At 37.3% G+C, this 18,653-nt stretch overlaps 1 protein-coding gene across 1 annotated transcript in view; it reads left to right on the top strand.

Annotated features, from left to right (window-relative positions):
* The window catches only part of LOC125008564, a 35,552-nt gene that overhangs the window by 13,968 nt on the left and 2,931 nt on the right, over nt 1–18,653 (top strand). The window contains exons 13-29 of the mRNA XM_047585849.1: nt 944–1,056; nt 1,411–1,545; nt 1,827–1,923; nt 2,313–2,404; nt 2,518–2,601; nt 2,688–2,749; nt 3,787–3,864; nt 4,105–4,159; nt 4,921–5,109; nt 6,285–7,262; nt 14,757–14,894; nt 15,245–15,341; nt 15,726–15,820; nt 15,940–16,023; nt 16,254–16,315; nt 16,673–16,756; nt 17,442–17,496. Of these exons, the coding sequence (XP_047441805.1) occupies nt 944–1,056; nt 1,411–1,545; nt 1,827–1,923; nt 2,313–2,404; nt 2,518–2,601; nt 2,688–2,749; nt 3,787–3,864; nt 4,105–4,159; nt 4,921–5,109; nt 6,285–7,262; nt 14,757–14,894; nt 15,245–15,341; nt 15,726–15,820; nt 15,940–16,023; nt 16,254–16,315; nt 16,673–16,756; nt 17,442–17,496 (2,498 nt within the window). The remainder of the gene's footprint in view (nt 1–943; nt 1,057–1,410; nt 1,546–1,826; nt 1,924–2,312; nt 2,405–2,517; nt 2,602–2,687; nt 2,750–3,786; nt 3,865–4,104; nt 4,160–4,920; nt 5,110–6,284; nt 7,263–14,756; nt 14,895–15,244; nt 15,342–15,725; nt 15,821–15,939; nt 16,024–16,253; nt 16,316–16,672; nt 16,757–17,441; nt 17,497–18,653) is intronic.

Below are 18,653 nucleotides of genomic sequence, written 5' to 3' on the forward strand. Positions count from 1 at the left end.
TAACAGATAATATGTACTGCATTCACTCTATGAATTTACATTTTCTTGATCAAAAACATGGCGAGTGTGTCTGTGTGGTCCAGACAAAGTCTAGATTAACAGAATTTTGCTCCATTGCATTTGTTTGTGGATTAGATGTAGGATTCCTGGATGATTCAACATGTTGCTGGTGTTTGTACTGTTACTGTTGTGGTTCTAATTTGTACTAATATGAAACAAAACCAATGCGTTGGGCTACTCCCTCTAAACCACGACTCATTGGTGTGTCACTGCCTGTGTGCCTGTGTGTGGGTGTATATGTGTGTGTGTGTGTGGGTGTGTCCTATTTCTTAATTGCTCGACATGTTAGTTTCACTTTTTACTTTCCAGTTTAAAGCGAAGCTCAGATGTGGTGATCTGGAGAGCCTGCACTTGCTGACTCTGGACATCTAGGTAAGTAAGTAGACACGGTAATCCTGGATGATTCAGCATGTTACCGGTGTCTGTAATCTTACTGCAAATAATCCTTTTGCAGGCATAGCAAGTTCTTATTATAATTTGTCTTTATGAAACAAAACCATGCTTTGGGATACTTCTCTCTCTCCACAGTGACATTTTGTTGTTATGTAGCAAAGGCTGCAAGATGAGTTTTATTTCATTGAGACGATAAGAGTAGGTTTGAAATTATTTCCAACCCAAATTGTGTGTGTGTGTGTGTGCGCTAGTTTTCATTCGCTTGTCATCTTAGTTTCACTTTCATATTGACAGTATGAACTGAAGCTCGGGTATGGTGATATGGAGAACCTGCAGTTACTGTCTTGGTGTAGCTTTTTGACCAAACACACACCAAGACAATTCAACTATTACTGGGAGTGTTAGTGAGCTAACTTAAACATAATTGGGAATATATAAATATGCATAAAATAATTATCTGAAAGTTTTACAGACTGCTAGTGCTCATCAGCATCAAAGTTCCACCCGTGGAAAGATGTAGGACGAAGGGAGATGAGGCCGGGGTGCAAACAAAAGGGGTATTTAATAAACGCAAAACTTCACAAAAGGTGCCGCAGACATCAGGTATTTCACAGCTGCTGTGCTATATATACACACTGCTGTGCTATATATACACACACACACACACACACACACACACACACACACACACACACACACACACACACACACACACACACGGGCAGCGGGATAACGAGACACAGGTGAAACTTATGAGGGTGGAGCACACACGGAGAAACCAATAAGCAATCAAAGGAAAAACACAGGGAGCACACCAACACCAAACAGGAAACTAAGACACTTAACAAAATAAAACAGGAAACTCAAAACATGGAACAGACAGACAGACATGACACGCATATTTAACAAAATAATGTTTTTTTTTGCTAATTTTATGTATATTTTTTTTGTCTTTAGGGAATCACAAGGATGGGAAAAAAACAGAGCGTGCTGGCTCAGAAAAAATATGAAACTACAAGAGACGAACAAAAATATATTGTTGCCACAAAGGGAGATGATACATTTTTTATACTAAAGATCCCTCTAGATAGGGTGAGTAAAGGGCTGTTGTGGGGACTTTATTTACTGTATAGTAAAATGAACATCATATACTTATAGAGTACATGTGCAAGATTTAACAAAAGCAATTTATAGTATTTTTGTCAAGAGCTGAGCTTACTCTGTACCAGCCTTTGTCACGAGACTTGGGTTAAGACAGATGTTGTACTTTGTAGACGGGTCAAAGATGAAACCTTAGCTACTGATACTTCAGTAAATCTCTCTTAGCCGCCAGTCACTTGTTTTATTTTTATTTATTTATTTATTTATTACAGATAGGCCAAAATGTTCTTACCACGTTAACTTCGGAAATAAATATCCTTAACAAAAAAAGCCATCCCCACATTGTGAGCAGCAAGGAATGTTTTACAGGTAAGTTTAAACAAAATGTGTCTGATTATTATGGTCTGGTATCATGGTCTTGCATGCAAATACTGTATGCAAATGATGCATTTGTGCTGAAAGTGAAATGGGTCAAAAAAGAAAGCACTAGAGAAGGATACGTCCAATTGAACTTAACTTGTATCGCCGCTTACAAAACAACAAAAATGGTCCAATCTGTCTGAAATATCAGTTGTAGCCACCTTAATTTGAAATTTGTATTTTCATAAAGTTCACTGAAAGCAGTTATTCAAAATGATGACATTTATTTCAAACTAATACAACATTGAAAGTTTAATTGGAAGATGATGTGTGATTGATGTGAGTGTTGCTAGTCAGAGGAAAATACAAACATATCCTCTTTTCCTTTTGTCATAAAGATCAAAACGTTTACTATGTAGTGATGGACTACTGTCAGGGAGGGAACCTGGGGAAAATCAGAGAAAGGACTACACTTCCACAAGAGTCTGAGGTAAAGTACCATTTTGTAAAAGACATACACAAGTCATGGAAAACTGGACAAAATAAAGAAGCTCATTACTGTTCACAATGAACTGAAATTCTGTATCATAATTTGTTTTCTAGGTACTGGGCTGCTTTATTGAGATATGTTTGGCTTTGAAAGCCATTCATGAAAAAGGTTTGCTTCACAAAAATCTGAAGACAGAGGTACTACATATATTACAATAAAGCAAACAAAAAATGTCTTACATGTGTCACTTTATTTATATTTTCACCTTTTTTTCTTTCTGCAGGGCATACTCCTCACAGAATTTGGAATAGTGTGCTTGGGCGGATTTGGAAAAATCCATGAAAAGTATTTTTTTTATTTTCCTCCTTAACTGTAACAGTGTGTGTGCAACTAAAAATGCAAATGTTTTGTGATTTCCTGCCCCTCACAGTCTGCATCAGACATGTCTATGAGGCAATTGTATCTAGCCTGCAAGATAATATTTAGATAATGATTTATAAGTATCGGAATAGGCGCACCAGCGTGTGGGCAGAGTATGCAGCGCAGCATGCCGCGTCAGTTAGCAAACAACAGGCTAAATCATTTAGCCTACTGTTCCATGGTAGCACACGCGGCAAACAGAAAACTTAATAAGATATAAATGACAACACCACTATAGCTAAACACAAGTTGGTTAACATATACGCTAGCATACAAACACACTAAAAGTGGCTGTTAGACAAATAACAGCATGTTTAGCGGCAGCCTCAGCATGCTAACTTAGCCCCGTGGTTAGCCCTGCTAGTCTTGTTTCATTTTTGCAACAGTTCAAAGTGTTAACAACAAATGCCAACATACAAATAACGTTAGGACTGTTAAACTCACAGCATCTCATGAGAAATAGTATCATATTGGCCCCAGTTGGTCTGGGAAAAGAAGTTTTTGCTTGTGAGGCTTTACACCCAAACCCAGAGCAGATTACCAGCCAGGGCCGCTATTTGAACGGCTCGCTAATGGACACATTTTTACTCTCAGACTATGCATGACAAACTGACTTTACGACTTTTTAGCAACTTTTCTGAGCTGGCAGTCCTATTAAATCCAAAGCTTAAAAAGTGAAATCTTCAGCACCTTTATGCCCACTCATTTCCCATTTAAATCTATTGAATTTGAGAGTAAAAAACAACATAAAAAAAAAAAAACATTTTTATTTGAAATAAGTCAATGAAAATGTCCCAGTAGAGAGTAACACACAAGAAAGGTCACAGATATGTCTTTTGTTATTACTTGGTTATTATATCATATAATCAGTGAATTTGGTTTTATTCTAAATTCTTTGTTATTGCTTGGAAAAAGTGTTATTAATAATCATGAATTTTTCTTGCCCCCACACTGATCAAAAGCATCAATTCAGGCACAAGGGAAAAGATAAATTATCTGGCACCAGAAGTTTTCACAGAGGGGACCTATGACACAAAGAGGTAAAAAAGTTTTATGTTAAAATTAAATGTACATGTTACTTCAGCCTGCATACAAGTGTTCGGAATGGTTAGGTATAACACATTTAATCATTATTGTGATACAACAATGACAACACATACATGTGTATAAAAGACATGATAACAAAACCGTGTACATTTAGTATCAATTATCAAGTTGATTCTTGCTTTAAACATTATTATATGTGCCTGCAACTACTATGCTATGTCCTTTATTTTTAGTGACATCTGGTCATTGGGATGCATACTCTTCGAGCTCTGTACTCTAAAACCAGCGGTAAGTTTCTTGTGAGTAAACTTATAAAGACCAATGCAACTCAATTCTTAACTGTTCATGTATAAAGGAATTCCTTTCACAGATATGCAGCCATGATTTTTCCCAAAGTAGTAGACTTTGTTAGGGAAGGAGTTTCTGGTCAACTGTTGGTCACAAACGTAACCTCAAAATAATTGCTGTGGTGTGTGTACAGGGTTAGCACGGCTGACTCAAGTATTTAGCAAAAAATGATTGCTCAGCGTCATATTAATGTGAAAAAGAAAAACAATCAGGGATGGTAAGACAGCAGATGAATTCAACATGCAGGAGGAACCGATGAAGAAGGCTGAAGTATTATTTCTGGGGCATTGGTGACAAATGAAGAAAAATATCACATTAGAAGTTAGAAGTTCATATTTTAAATGGAAACAAGCAAAGACATATAGGAATTCCTTTACACACGAGCAGTTAAGGATTTAGTTGCATTGGTCTGTTTCAACCAACAGACCTTCCGCAAAGTAGCTTGCCCCTGTGCTCTTATGATTTGTCTTGAGTATAGTTTGCACATTTATATTGTAACGTAGATACAGAACTAAGTGAGATTCACGCTGGGTACAGAATTGGAGGAAAATTGTCAGCACTTGTGTAAAGGGATAAACAATAGTGACAGCTCTTACTCACAGAATCAGGCATTACGTTGAACTTTTAATTGTTATTCATATATTAAAAATGTTACTCTCATTGTTATTGCAATTAAATCCTTTTAACTATATTTTTTTTAGTTCACGGCAGAGACTACAGTCACGCTCATGCCCAAGATAATTGGGGGTCCTTACCCATCTCTCCCGGACCATTTCTCAGCAGAGCTTCGTGAACTGTTGAATGACATACTAGACAAAGAACCTGAGTCAAGGCCAACGGTCAACGAGATCCTGGCACGTCCCATGATCATAAGCTGTCTCTCAGCAAAGGTATGACACTTTCACAAATACTTTATTGAACTCACTCGGCCAAAACATAGTTTCATCAGCAGAAAAATCAAATGCATCAAAACAACTGCTCCAAATGCCCCAGAACCTGATTGAAAGGATGTTTAAAAGACAAATACACGTTACTTTGCAAGATATATAACATTGTACATCTGTGCAATTGCCTGAAATTTATAATCATGATATAAAACAGTCTACTAAATTTTATTGTTTTATGTATAGTTAAAGGAGGTTATAGTGTCCTAAGCAAACAGACTGTGTTCAAAGTGTACAGGACTGGGTGAGGTGAAGAGTCATGCTAATCTCACTAATCTATGACATCAGTAGCTGTGCAAATACTTTTCTCCCGAGTTTCACCTGGGACGTCCTGTGATTCATGTTACCCCCCTACGCCTAGTTTCATGTGGGGCATTCGCACGCCATGATCTCTGCTTCTATCCACCTCACTCCACTGCATGTCCGAGGGCAATTTACACTTTTGACAGCTTTAGTTACTTTGTAAATTAGAATGGATTAACACAAAATATATTTTTGATACTATTTGTCCCGGGGTCAGAAATTACCAACGAAACTGTCAGTATTTAATTCAGCTCCGCATTTGACGATGCTTTAATGATTTCATTCGTCTAGACGAGTGAATGGGTCACAGACGTCTCCACTGTGCTCCCTAACATCAATTCAGACTTTGATTTACAGAACATCATGATTCTTAAGCGACACAATACAGAAGAAGACGTGAATCAAACAAAAGCCCTGCCATCACAGAGATGCTGATTTGCACTGGATTAGTTTGTCACATGTTTTTTTATCATGTTCATGTTTAACCATGCTCATATGACCAGAACACATATACAGTATAAGACAATAATCAGAATTACAACAATACACTCTCACATTAAACTATAACAGTGACACCCACCTGACAGTTTCCCTGATTTCAGCCACAAGATAGTTTCGCGTGCGCATAACTTAGTTCTTACTATTGATTTATTTATTATTTTTGATTTGATCCATTTCACCAGCATTTGCCCTGTAACTTATTTCTCAAAAATGATTTATTTTTTGTGCCGGCCTATCAGTTGTACATCACTTTGCTTCTTAACTCATTGTCTCCAGAGACATGGCTTTCAACTGATGACATCTTTGTTTCTTGACAGTGCAAAGCAACAGTTAACGAACTCCAGGACAAGCTGACAAATCTGAGGGCTCTGGCTGATGGTTTGGAGCGTGTACATAAGGGCGCCACGGTTGGCAGTCTGGCAGGAGGAGTGCTTGGAGCAGTGGGAGGGATCACGTCCATAGTGGGCCTCATACTAACCCCATTCACTTTGGGAGCCTCTCTTATTGTCACTGGAGTTGGTGTGGGTGTGGGTGCACTTGGTGGGGTCACTGCTGCTGCCTCAAATATCACCAATATGGTGAACCAGCAGTCGGACCGCAAAGCTATTCGAAACATGATTAAAGAGTTTGAAGAGAAGATTAATGCAGTTGTCCTCTGGCTCCAGGAGATTGGAAACAGCTTAGAAACAATCAGAAGCAGTTGTGACTCAGTTAACATAGTCGACGATGATAGCACATTCAAAACAGAAAACCTGAAGAGGCTTGGCTTCAGGGCAGGAAAGGGCATAGGTGGCATCGCTGAACTCGTCAGACTAGTTCAAGTGGCGAGAATTGGCAATGTAGCTGCACAAGCATCCAGGGTACTACGTGTGGCAGAGGTAGCAACAGGTGTGTTTTCTGGTTTATTTATAGCAGTGGATGTTTTCTTCATTGCCATGGATGCTAAAGAGATCCACCACATTAGAAAAGCACAGGCAGCACAGGCAGCAGAGGTGCAACCAGATGCACCAAGTCCAGAGTTACTCTTTGAAAGTGAAATGAGTGACTTTGTGCCCACCTCTGACCAAAGTACGCTGGTGCCTGACTCACTGACGAGCGAGCCTGACGTGGCGGAAAATGTGAATGAGTCACAGGATCAGTCTCCAGTCAGATCTGAGATCATGAAATTCGTTCGATCAGTCAGGAACGCAGCAGACAATTTGGAAAAAATCTTGAATGAGCTCAAAACCATCACCTTGTTGATCCCTTCACTTGGATATGAATGGGAGCTAGAGTGGCAGGACTTGGAATACAGATAAACCAGAGTAAATTTAATAAAATCAGACACTCTGGTGGACCATCATGTGCTATCACACATTGCAGTGCCTTAATTCATAGAACAGACTTAAGACTTGAGCTTTCCAATCACCAACTCTAGTCAGTTAATTGAGGCTGGGTTGAATTTCTAAGAAATCATGATACTGTTAGTAACTGTATAATAATGATTTGTCAGCAGTAACTTTGTTCAAGATATTGTCATTATGGATATGTTGAAGTTTAAACAGTGTATTGCTGTTTTATTTTTCTTGTAATTGGTCTTCTTGTAGACATTTATTGTTAAGGCTTAATGATCAAAGAGACTGGTCTTTGAGATCATGAACCTATGTACATTTGCTGTAAAAAATTAAAAAATAAATAAAAAAGTTGTCAAAATGATTTGACTGTCATGTATTAATGCTTCTGCTATTATATCATTACACAGTATATAATTAGGCATAGTATTTTATATATCATAATTAGTTACATTTTCTTTATAAAAATACTATACAGTATATATATATACTCTCATATTTCATACCCACATACTCTATCAAAAGGTATCCAAGTTACACAGATATTATAAATTTGATAAAAGATTTATTAGTTCCCTCTTGAATATGTAGCCCTCTCTTTTTCCAAATGGACAGCTGACTCAAAGGCTGTTTGCATATCCTCTAAACTACATGACAACCACAGCTGTGAAGAAGCTTAGCTTTCGAGAGGGTTTAATAACCAAAAGTTGGGGAGCCAAAGTGAGCGAAATGATTATGTATCCTTACAATGTGTGAACCTGCCTTTTGTTTTGTTTTTTTAGATTGAGTCAACCCCCACCTAGTGGCTGTGATGGGAGATAAATGCAGGCGACAGTAAGTGGGGGTGTGGCCAGGGCAGGAACAGTACTTGATCTCAAATCAAATCCAAGTCCAAGTCAACCCCTGCAACGTTTCCTAAAATCCCTGTATGTCTTTGCTTGTTTCCATTTAAAATATGAACTTCTAACTTATAATATGACCTTATTTATTTATTTATTTATTTGACGTTATCAGAAGAAATAACCCCTATACTCATGTCCCGCATGCTGTAAGCATTGCATTGTCCACTTTTAATCAGCTGATCAAAACATCTGTGATAATAGCTACAAGCATGTTTTGCAGTTCTCCTCAGATGCAGAAAAGTTTAACCAGTGGGGAGTGGATATGAGCCATAAAGACTATCATTTCATCTTTGAAAACAAGCTCCCTTTAACACAGACTGAAAAGTAAACATCCTGTTGGATAACGGACAGTGATGCCATATAACACCATGGAGTTAAACATGTTGATGTAACTCAGTTAGAGTCCATGCCCTTTCTAAACATCGAAAAAGTAATAAAAGGATTTTCGCCATTAGCCTAGTCTGACCCTGTTCTGAGTGTGTGCGTCTCTTTGTGGATGTTTTTTATTCATTGATCGCGGTGACTACTTTTTTATTGCATGCTGATGATGTGGGGAAATTTTTAGGGATAAAACTTGGCTTTAGAGTAAAGGTTACACTTAGGTTATTGTTAAGGAGCCTGGGGATACACAGTGGAGCACCTTCACAAAGATAAATACACTGTGTGTGAGTGTGAGTAAGCTCACAGATACAACTAAATTGTTGTCAACTTGTTTCAGCTCCAACTGAGCATCTAACCAGAAGCTGTGCACACTGTCGAAAACAAACCAAACACCGAAACTGAAGCTGTTATTTTAAGGTGAAAGGTAATTGCATGCTGTTTCGTATCAGGCTTGTATTAGAGACAGGCCTCTAAATCTCTCCGTTTTAAAAGTAGAATTTTAGTTTAAGACATTTTAGTTTGATGCAGCCTATTTGATCCACTGGCATTTTCCCTGTTAAATTCACTGAAATACAGCTTCACTATACACACACACACACAGGCACTGTCCAAAGGAATCCGAAGCAATTCCATAAACAGTTCTGTCCCCTTTGTGGTGTAGTGCTATGAAGAATTATGTGCACGTACACTGCAAAACATCAGAGAAACACTAACTTATTGCATCAAAATTGCACAAAAGAGTTTGTAGAAAGGAAGAGTAACGGTTAGTGGTGATCAGAAGGAAATACTGTGTGTACACACACCCGTATGCAAATTAGATGAATGTGTCTGCAAGCTCTGTTTAGCTTCACTTTCTATTTGTCGATATAAATGACTGCAGCATTAAAGAAGAGTCTTCCACATTCGCTGCCTGTGTTTCACATATGGGTTTTGCATCTAGGTGTATATATATGTAGATATACATATATATATACTGCTATTTGGAACAAAGTTTCTTTTGTTTTTGTTTGTTTGTTTTTTAATTGCCTTGAAATAGCAGGATTTGTACTGGAAAAACAAATGAATAACAATGTGCTGATTTTAGAAATCCTGTATTAATTATTTTCTAAGAATAATTATTTTTTTAGTTTACTCAGAGCATATTTCAGCAGAACTTATTATAAGGCGTCTCCCAACAAAGCTTTCTCAAGTTCTTCCTTCCTCTTTTAATCTAGGACTACACAATTTTGTTAAATGTTCCTCAAAACAAACTGGTACACTGAATTTCTTCCAAAACCTGATTCAAGGTTACACAGTTTTAGTTTCTTTTGCATGTAACTGCAACACTACAAATCCACTGGTAAGTGCTTACATACTTGAGCTACAATTAAAAGAGTTCACAATGATGCTAGAGCTTAACATAGACAAGACGTGCTAAAGGGACACTACGCACAGAGGGACTAAACGTGTAATGGAACCGTTCTGCCAGTTGTCGTATGTTGTGTTGTAAATAAATCGACTGTACTTTGAGGAGCCAAGTTTTCTTTATTCCTGCTCACGATCAGCACACAACACTGTCGGAAAAACAACAACTGCTGCGGACACACCCCCAGGACCCCAGTGCCGCTCCATGGGTGCCTAAACTCATGCCTGACATAAAACAATGCCAACATTTATTCAAATGTTACACCAGTCACACCAGGATAGTTGTGCTGCAGGTGAATGAGAAACAGGGGGAGTAAGGGACGTGGAATATCCAAGGCAACTCAACTCCTTTGAGTTTCCTTGAGGTCGTTTCACAACTCAACTTAGTGGCTTCTTCAGTTATAATTGAGGAAATTTAGGTTTTATCAGGATCTCCGTGGGCAGACTTGGAACTCAAAGATTGTGATACTGATTTGCAATATAATCTTCCCTTGGGCAGAACAGCGGCTCGGTGGCTGGCACCCAGCGAGAAGGTCTGGGTTTGAGTCTAGTTCGGGCCTTTCTGGGTGGAGTTTGCATGTTCTCCCTGTGTCTGTGTGGGTTTACTCCGGGTACTCAGGTTTCCTCCCACCTCCAAAGACATGCTCCTTATGCTGATTGATGATCTTTAATTGACCCTAGATGCGAGTGTGAATGGTTGTTTGTCCCTGTGTTAGTCCTGCGATAGGCTGGCGACCTGTCCAGGGTGTACCCCGCCTCTCGCCCGATCCCAGCTGGGATAGGCTCCAGCAACCCCTGCAACCCTAGTAGAGGATAAGCGGTGGTAAAAGATGACATCATCTTCTATTGTCAATTATAAATCTAAAAGTGTCCAGGCAAGACATTCAACAACAACCTAAATAATCTGAAACACGATCAGTTTACCTTACCTCAAACCAAATCATCCAAACACATTTTATGTCCTTAATGAGCATGAGTGGGCTTTGTACACAGTGGACCCTGGTCTCGTTGAGTATGAATCAAATGTTGCTGAAATATGGAATTTTCTTTCTTTAAGGTGCAAGTTTAGGGGTAGTGCACTCTAGACACTGGCACAATGCCTGCTTGGAAGTGGCTGATTGAGGATGCAGTCTCTTTGAACGATTTCAAACATCTTAATGCTGGACAATGCACATCCTTGGTACCTAAAACATAAATAGCAGGATTTGTACTGGAAAAATAAATGAATAACAATGTGCTGATTTTAGAAATCCTGTATTAATTATTTTCTAAGAATAATTCTTTTTTAGTTTACTCAGAGCATATTTCAGCAGAACTTATTATAAGACGTCTCCCGACAAAGCTTTCTCAAGTTCTTCCTTCCTCTTTAATCTAGAGCTACACAAAATGGAACTGTTCTGCCAGTTGTCGTAATACACCTGCTCTATGTTCTGTCCCCTAGCAATGCTATAGTCTATAGTATAGTGATGAGACAGTGACATTATGCATAAAAAGTTCTTGCAGCTTTGTCCGTGAAGCATCTCTGTGTTCTCATTCTGTCTGTGTGGGTTCACTCTGGGTTCTCCAGTGTCCCCCCACCCTCCAAATACATGCTTGTTTGGTTGACTGGTGATTCTAAGTTGACTCTAGGTGTGAATGTGAATGGTTGTTTGTCTCTGTGTTAGCCCTGCGATGAACTGGATAGGCTCCAGCAACCCCGGCGACCCCAGTGAGGATAAACGCTAGTATGAGATGAGATGAGATGAGATGAGATGAGATGAGATGAGATGAGATGAGATGAGATGAGATGAGACTCATTTTTCTGGACTGTGTCCACCTTTCAGTTTTGCATTTAAATTCATATTTTACTAGAATACCTGTGGAAGAAGTTATGGGAAAGTGAAAAGAAAGAGAAAGTGTAAAATGGTGAAACCTTGCATATACAGCAACTTTTAAACTTTACCTCTAGAGCTATTAAGAGTTAATGACAATGACAAACTTAAAAAAATGTGACATATGAAAACTATCAGGCTAATGTGGAAAAGGGACAGGCTGAGAAGATTTAAAAGACGGGCCTTAATCCTTGAATTCAGATAAATGCAGAACGTCTGTGTTTCTTCTTATCAAGACATCTAGTGTCGAAAGTTCAACCAAACATTCATGATAAGACAGTTCCTTTATTTATTTATTGAGAATAAGGAAGTGTTACATTTTTAAGTCTTAAATATCTCCATGAGTAAAACTTGAGAGATGATTACAAATAACAGGTAGGATTTAGCTTTTGTGTCTCCGTGTTTTTCATAGCTGGGTAACAAATATGTTTCCGAGACGAAAAGAGAGGGTTCCATCATCAACTGCTCATAGTTATAATGTTTACATTTTTATTTTCATTTTGATTTTAGAAATGTTAATTCATGGTTTGATTTTTTCTTTTTAAGACTTTTTCAGCTTCAGTTAATGTTATGCCACAGACGGTCGTTGTCTTTTTCATATGGTAGCTACACTATGCAGTAGTATGAAGTAATGAATTTGAGCAGCTTTGCTGGAGGAAAGCTCTGCTCACAAAGTCTGTCTTATCGTTATAAATTATCCTGAATGCTGAAACTGTCTATAAAAGGTGTTGATGTTAGGATGAAAACTGTCAACCCCCAACAAAATGTTACAGTCCTGTGCTTTTTCAGTATATTGTAATATAATTCTCATTTGAGCTGACGACAAGTCCTGGAAGTTGGTGCAGTTGAAGAGATTTGGAGTAATCTTATCTGGGTTGGAGGGTTAATAATACCTCTAACTGTTAATAAAAAAGTTAGAGGTGCAGCGTTAGGGTTATTTATGTTTCTACTTTCTTTTTCTTAGTTTTTTTTGTGTAATGATCAGGTTTGGCACACACACCTATGGTGGAAGCGACCAGGGAGATTACTTATGGAAACCAAATACAAATAGTTTGCACACAACTGTTAAGAACTGGGACCATGGAGTGACTGAGCTAACATTCAAGTAGCATAAAGGGAAGTGGGTGCTACTTTTTTGTCGCATGACTTGGGTCAAATTTGTGGGTGTAACTTTCATTTCACTTTACATTTCTCACTATAAAACACAGCCCCCACTTGGTTGTTAGAGTAGAATGTGCTGCATCTGCTACTTCTGTGTCTCACATGGGCTTTGCATGTAGGTATGTAAATATTTCCCATCAATATGTTGTTGTTGATTTTTTTTTTTTTTTTTTTCACAAACTCTGGTCGTGCTTTATTTGCCATTGTCCAGTTTTTCCCCAACATTTCAAAAAACTTATCATTTAAGTGTGAGTGAGAGGTTTGATGCAGGTGCTTTTGCTAAAGTGATTCTAAATGTATTTGGTAAAGTACAGTTAGTAAATTAGATCATTATCTGAACGTAGGAGGACTGCAGAGTAGAAGTGAAGGGTCCTGTGACTTTAAATGAGATGTCTATTGTAACATGTCAAATTTGGAAAATGTCACAAATATTCGCTAAAATAATTTTCTCATAATCAGCACAAGGTATGCTGAAAATGTGGGCTTGTTTATATTGTATATTATATATATGTACAACTAAGATGAGATATCAGAGTACCATACCAAAGAATGTCTTTGGAAGAGCTGACAAATTTACTGATGAAAACCACAAGCAGAACAGGAAATCAAAACAGGAAACCATTAGCATCAGTTAGCATCAGAGAATCACGTAAGCAGCCAAAAACAGATGACAAAAGACACAGGTTCAGAAAGGATGTTGTGAAACACAGATGTGAGAGTTACCATGTCTTAATTTCTGTTCACTGTTCTTTACAAGGAACTTTAGGTTGGCTTGCAGACTATAAAGTGTCTACACTCAGACATCATTAGGAATATTTTTGTTGATTTGGGCAAATTTTTCCAGACTTCATTTTGACTGTGTTAGTGCATGCAGCCATTCTACACAAAGTTTGAAATTTAAAAAACATAGGTAGGCAGAACAATGAAATATTAAATACTTCTAGCACTTAGCCTGCAAAAGTCAAGTCAGTATTTTAGATAATCTTGGACATACCCAAGACTGATTTGAAAAAAATAAATAAATTAAAAAAAATGCCCCAGCTTCCCAAAGTAATGGAAAATAACCTTTTTTTTAATGTTTTTTTTTTCATGAATGACAACAGTGTCTTTAAGTAATAAAACTGGCATTTAAAGGGTTAAAAAAAATCATGGAATATGTGGTAGTTTGTAAGGGAAGTTTTAAGCAGTTTTTCAGATGTGGACATTTTTGTTCTTAATGAGGGTAGTAAATTAAACTGACATCTGAGGGTTAAATACTTGGTGGTTAGCATTGATGCCTCCAGCTCAGGCCTTTCTGGGTGGAGTTTGCATGTTCTACTTGTGTCCGTGTGGGTTTTCTTCAGGAACTCTGGTTTCCTCCCACCTCCAAACACATGCTCCTGAGGCTGACTGGTGACTCTAAACTGACCCCAGGTGTGAGTGTGACAACACAACATAAAAAAAGAGGACATGTCTTGATGCATAACCTCATTTTGTTTAGTGGTGCTGATAAACTCATACACTTCTAGTTAGAAGCTCACATCCATTTCCCTTTTTGTTTAGAGCCTCGACACTGCACTTCCCTGCTATTTGTCTGCTGAGTTTGAAGCGCAAGCAATCGATTGTCAACAAACATGACACACATGCACACATCTATCGTGATAGTGACCTTGTTTATTAAAACAAAAAAAATTTAATGATCATAAGGTATGCCAAGTTATAATGTTCCTGTGTTGTTTTGACCATGTATGTGCCCTTAGGAAAAAACAACAAAGATGGGAAACGAACAGAGCACTCTGGCAAAGAAGGGCTATGTAACAACAACAGAAACTGAAAATTATGTTGTTGCTACAAAGGGAGACGATACATTTTTCATAAAGAAAGTAATTCTGACGACGGTAAGTAAAGAGTTCCTAACCTAACCTTGATCATATTATATTAAATATTAATAGAATATGAAACATGTATCCCCATGTATCCATCTACATGTGCAGTCTTGAAGATTTACCTAGCCCACACTCATTATGTTTTGCACATGACTCTTGCTCAGTTCTGAAGACATTTGGGCAAAGTGATGGAGTGGTGGTAACATGTCTTCATGAAAACAACTCCTGTTGCACTTATTTTCAGGCCAAAAAGTACAAATTCTAAGAACCGCAGAAATGATTAATATAAAAATCAACAGCTGCAACAAAGATGGTTTAGAGCCATGTAATACACTTACTTTTGTGTGTGGTGTTTTTCACAGATACCACCTCATGAAGTTGTAACATTTATCTCAGAAATAGAAACTCTCAAGACAATATGCCATCCCCACATTGTGAGCAGCAAGAACTCTTTTAAAGGTAAGTTCTGAAAAACTGGAGTTTTTTATGAACCTCTAAATCGGTTACTATCGGTAATGTCTAACACACATATACACTCAGTAAAGCATGTGCCAACAATATAGAGGTGGTTCTGTGCTTATGTGTCTTATCATAAAACAAAGTATCACTATTAGAAAATGAAATTTTGGTGATCTTAGTAAAGTTAATGTAGTTTTACTTAATACTGTTTGTCTATAAGACTAATTGTACAAATTAATGTTTAATATTCATGATATTTATACCATGCCACAATCCAAAACTGCAAAACTAATGTTTTGAAAGGTTGAAATGTAATTTAAAAAAAAAAAAAAAAAAAAAAAAAAAAAAAAACATGACTAATGTACTTTTCCTTTTGTCTCAAAGATGCACATGAAGACATTTACTATGTAGTGATGGACTACTGTCAGGGAGGACGTCTGGATAAAAAGATCAGAGAAATAGATGCATTAGAGTCTAAGGTACAGTTCTACACTGCAAAAGACATCTAAAAGTTTACATCTGTGAACCACTGAATACTGGCCATTATTATTCTCAGTGTACTCTAGTAATTCTCATGGAACCATCTTCTGTTTTCTAGGTGCTGAGCTACTTCGTTGAGATTTGTTTGGCTTTAAAAGCCATTCATGATAAAGGTTTGATTCACAAAGATCTGAAGACAGAGGTAATACACAAGTTACACATTTCCACACAATCCGCTCACTAACAATTTAAACTCATTAAAAGTTAAATCAGTTAGGGGTTTGATATTTATTTTTGATACAGTGAATGGGCCTTTCAACTGTCTAACATATATAAATACAAACATTTGCTTTTAAATTTTACTTTAAAGGTTATTTTATTTAAAAAAAAAAAGTCTGTTCATTTATGGTGTCATCTTTTCTCTTTTTCTAGACTGTACTCCTCACTGAATTTGGAATAGTGCGCTTGGGAGGATTTGGAAAAATACAAGAAAAGTAATGTGCAGTTTTGCTTATGTTTTAAAGATATACGTGCAATTATATGCTGTATTTTAATGGTTTGGGAACTCCTGGGGAAATCTCAACATATTTACTTTTTCAACTCTTGAAAACGTGATGGTTTAAAAAGCACAGTTCAGAATGACCCTTACAGTCCCCTAAGATGAACATCACTGAGATATGAATAAAACATAAGGAGTCAGAGTTAAGAGTGGACGATAAATTCTGCACATATTTTCTGATTTAAATTCTATACTATATATATATATATATATACAGTATTTTTTAATGTATTGTATTTTATTTATTTATCTATTTTATTTATTTTTTGTCCTCACACCACTAAAAAAAAAGATCTACCCTTTCTGCAACCCTGAAGGAAAGAATAAATCATCTTGCACCAGAAGTCTTCACGGATGGGACCTATACTGCTAAAAGGTAAAAATGTATTCATTCTTTTTACCAAAATGTGAAATGTATTTAAGATAACATTTTAAAGTTCAGTTGAGATATTGTAAAATGTTATCTTAGCTATCTTAAATATGTAGTTTGTTTTTTATGTGGATTTACCTTAGTTCAGGGGTCTGCAACGTTTTTCAGGCCAAGGACCCCAAACTGATGGAGAGATTAAGTAGAGACCCCCTACCTGCTATATGTGTTCTATACTAAACTCAGCCTAGTGCTGTTTATAAATATACGTTATCATTTTGCATTCAATATTAACATATTCAAATAATACACAGGTTCAACTACTTTTTTATTCTTACTTCAAATACATGCAACAGTAGGGCCATACAACTGCCATAAAGATTAACATACCTGACATAAACATACCAGACTGCTAGCTTGTGTTAATAATTGCAACATGTGCCTGGGATTTCACATTGGCATGTAATGCAGCCTTATGATTGGTTCAGCAGCGAGCGGGTGGGGCCTACTCTGTATAGGAGGCTTAGGTTGACAGGTCTCGGGTTGTGGACCCCCTCTTGAAGACCTATGCCTTAGTAATAGACATATTTTCACTAAACATATTAAGTTGCATTATCTTAACATTATGAGGACTGTATTCTGTATACTACCAGAACTGCTAACTACATAACAATCACGTTTGCTTTATTCATAGTGACGTTTGGTCATTGGGATGCATACTCTTTGAGCTTTGTACTCAACAACCAGCGGTAAGTTACATCTTAAACACAACTAAGCTACGACATTTCCTTTATTTTAGTTTTTGGATTTTCAATGAAATATCAAATAAACAAATGATAAACTGACCATATCCAAACCTCCTACTATTAATGGGAGTGCTGGTAATTATCAATATCCATAGAAAAAAATGTATGGTATGCGTGGCAGGAAGTTTCTGATATGGGGTCAGAGTGACCGAAGGATTAACTGACAACTTAAATGTTTCTAAACTGAAGCACGAATAGTCATAGTCTAGACTCACAAGAACCTTTCCTTTCTTTCTTTCTTTCTTTCTTTATAGAAAGAAACTTCAAACAATTTTACCTTCCTCTGATTTGCATTTTGTGTTTGAACCTATGTGTTATGTGTGAGCAGTCACATTTTCCAAAAAACAAATGAACACATTTTCACAGTAATGACAAGTATATTCATGCTAGCCGTTGCGTCTGGTATTGAATTGACATGCCATCAATTCTGCTCCCTTGTTTGTAGTTTGTAGTGCATTACAAAACTTGGACCCCCCAAAAATCTGCTGGTGGATCCATTTTTTCTAAAACTGGCTGCTAAGTTCATTGCTGAGCATCTAACTTGTATTTTTAATATAAGCCTGAGCATGAACAAACTTGGAAGAATGAACTCTGTGTTCATACTCCCATTGCTAAAAGGAGTCAAACCATTTGTGAATAACCACAGGCCTATTTCATAATTATGCATCCTGCATTTTAAAACCCCTTCAATCAGGTTTTAGGAAGCAGCACAGTACTGTTACTGCTGCCCTAAAAGTTTTTAATCATGTGTTTGAGGCAATGGATTCCAAAAAAACTGTGGACCACCTGTCCCCTGTTAAAAACTCTCCATAAGATTGGAATCTCCCAACACTTTGCAGATTACTAGGCATGTAGAATGCAATGTAGTTAGATGGGTGGGTTTAGCTCCAGCTTTCTTGAGGTCACAGAAGGTGTACCCCAAGGGTCAGTGTTAGGACCTATTCTTTGCACAATTTACATGAATGAGCTGTGTGCATCTTGTCAAATCTTTTCTAATACTTTGGACAATATGCTAGCTAAGGCACTTGGTCTGTAATTTTCTATGCTAGATATATTACCTGTTTTGTCTTAAACTACTGGCACTAACAGGACAGCCAGCA

The sequence above is a fragment of the Mugil cephalus genome, chromosome 5 (assembly GCF_022458985.1).
Source record: "Mugil cephalus isolate CIBA_MC_2020 chromosome 5, CIBA_Mcephalus_1.1, whole genome shotgun sequence".
Taxonomy (NCBI): domain Eukaryota; kingdom Metazoa; phylum Chordata; class Actinopteri; order Mugiliformes; family Mugilidae; genus Mugil; species Mugil cephalus.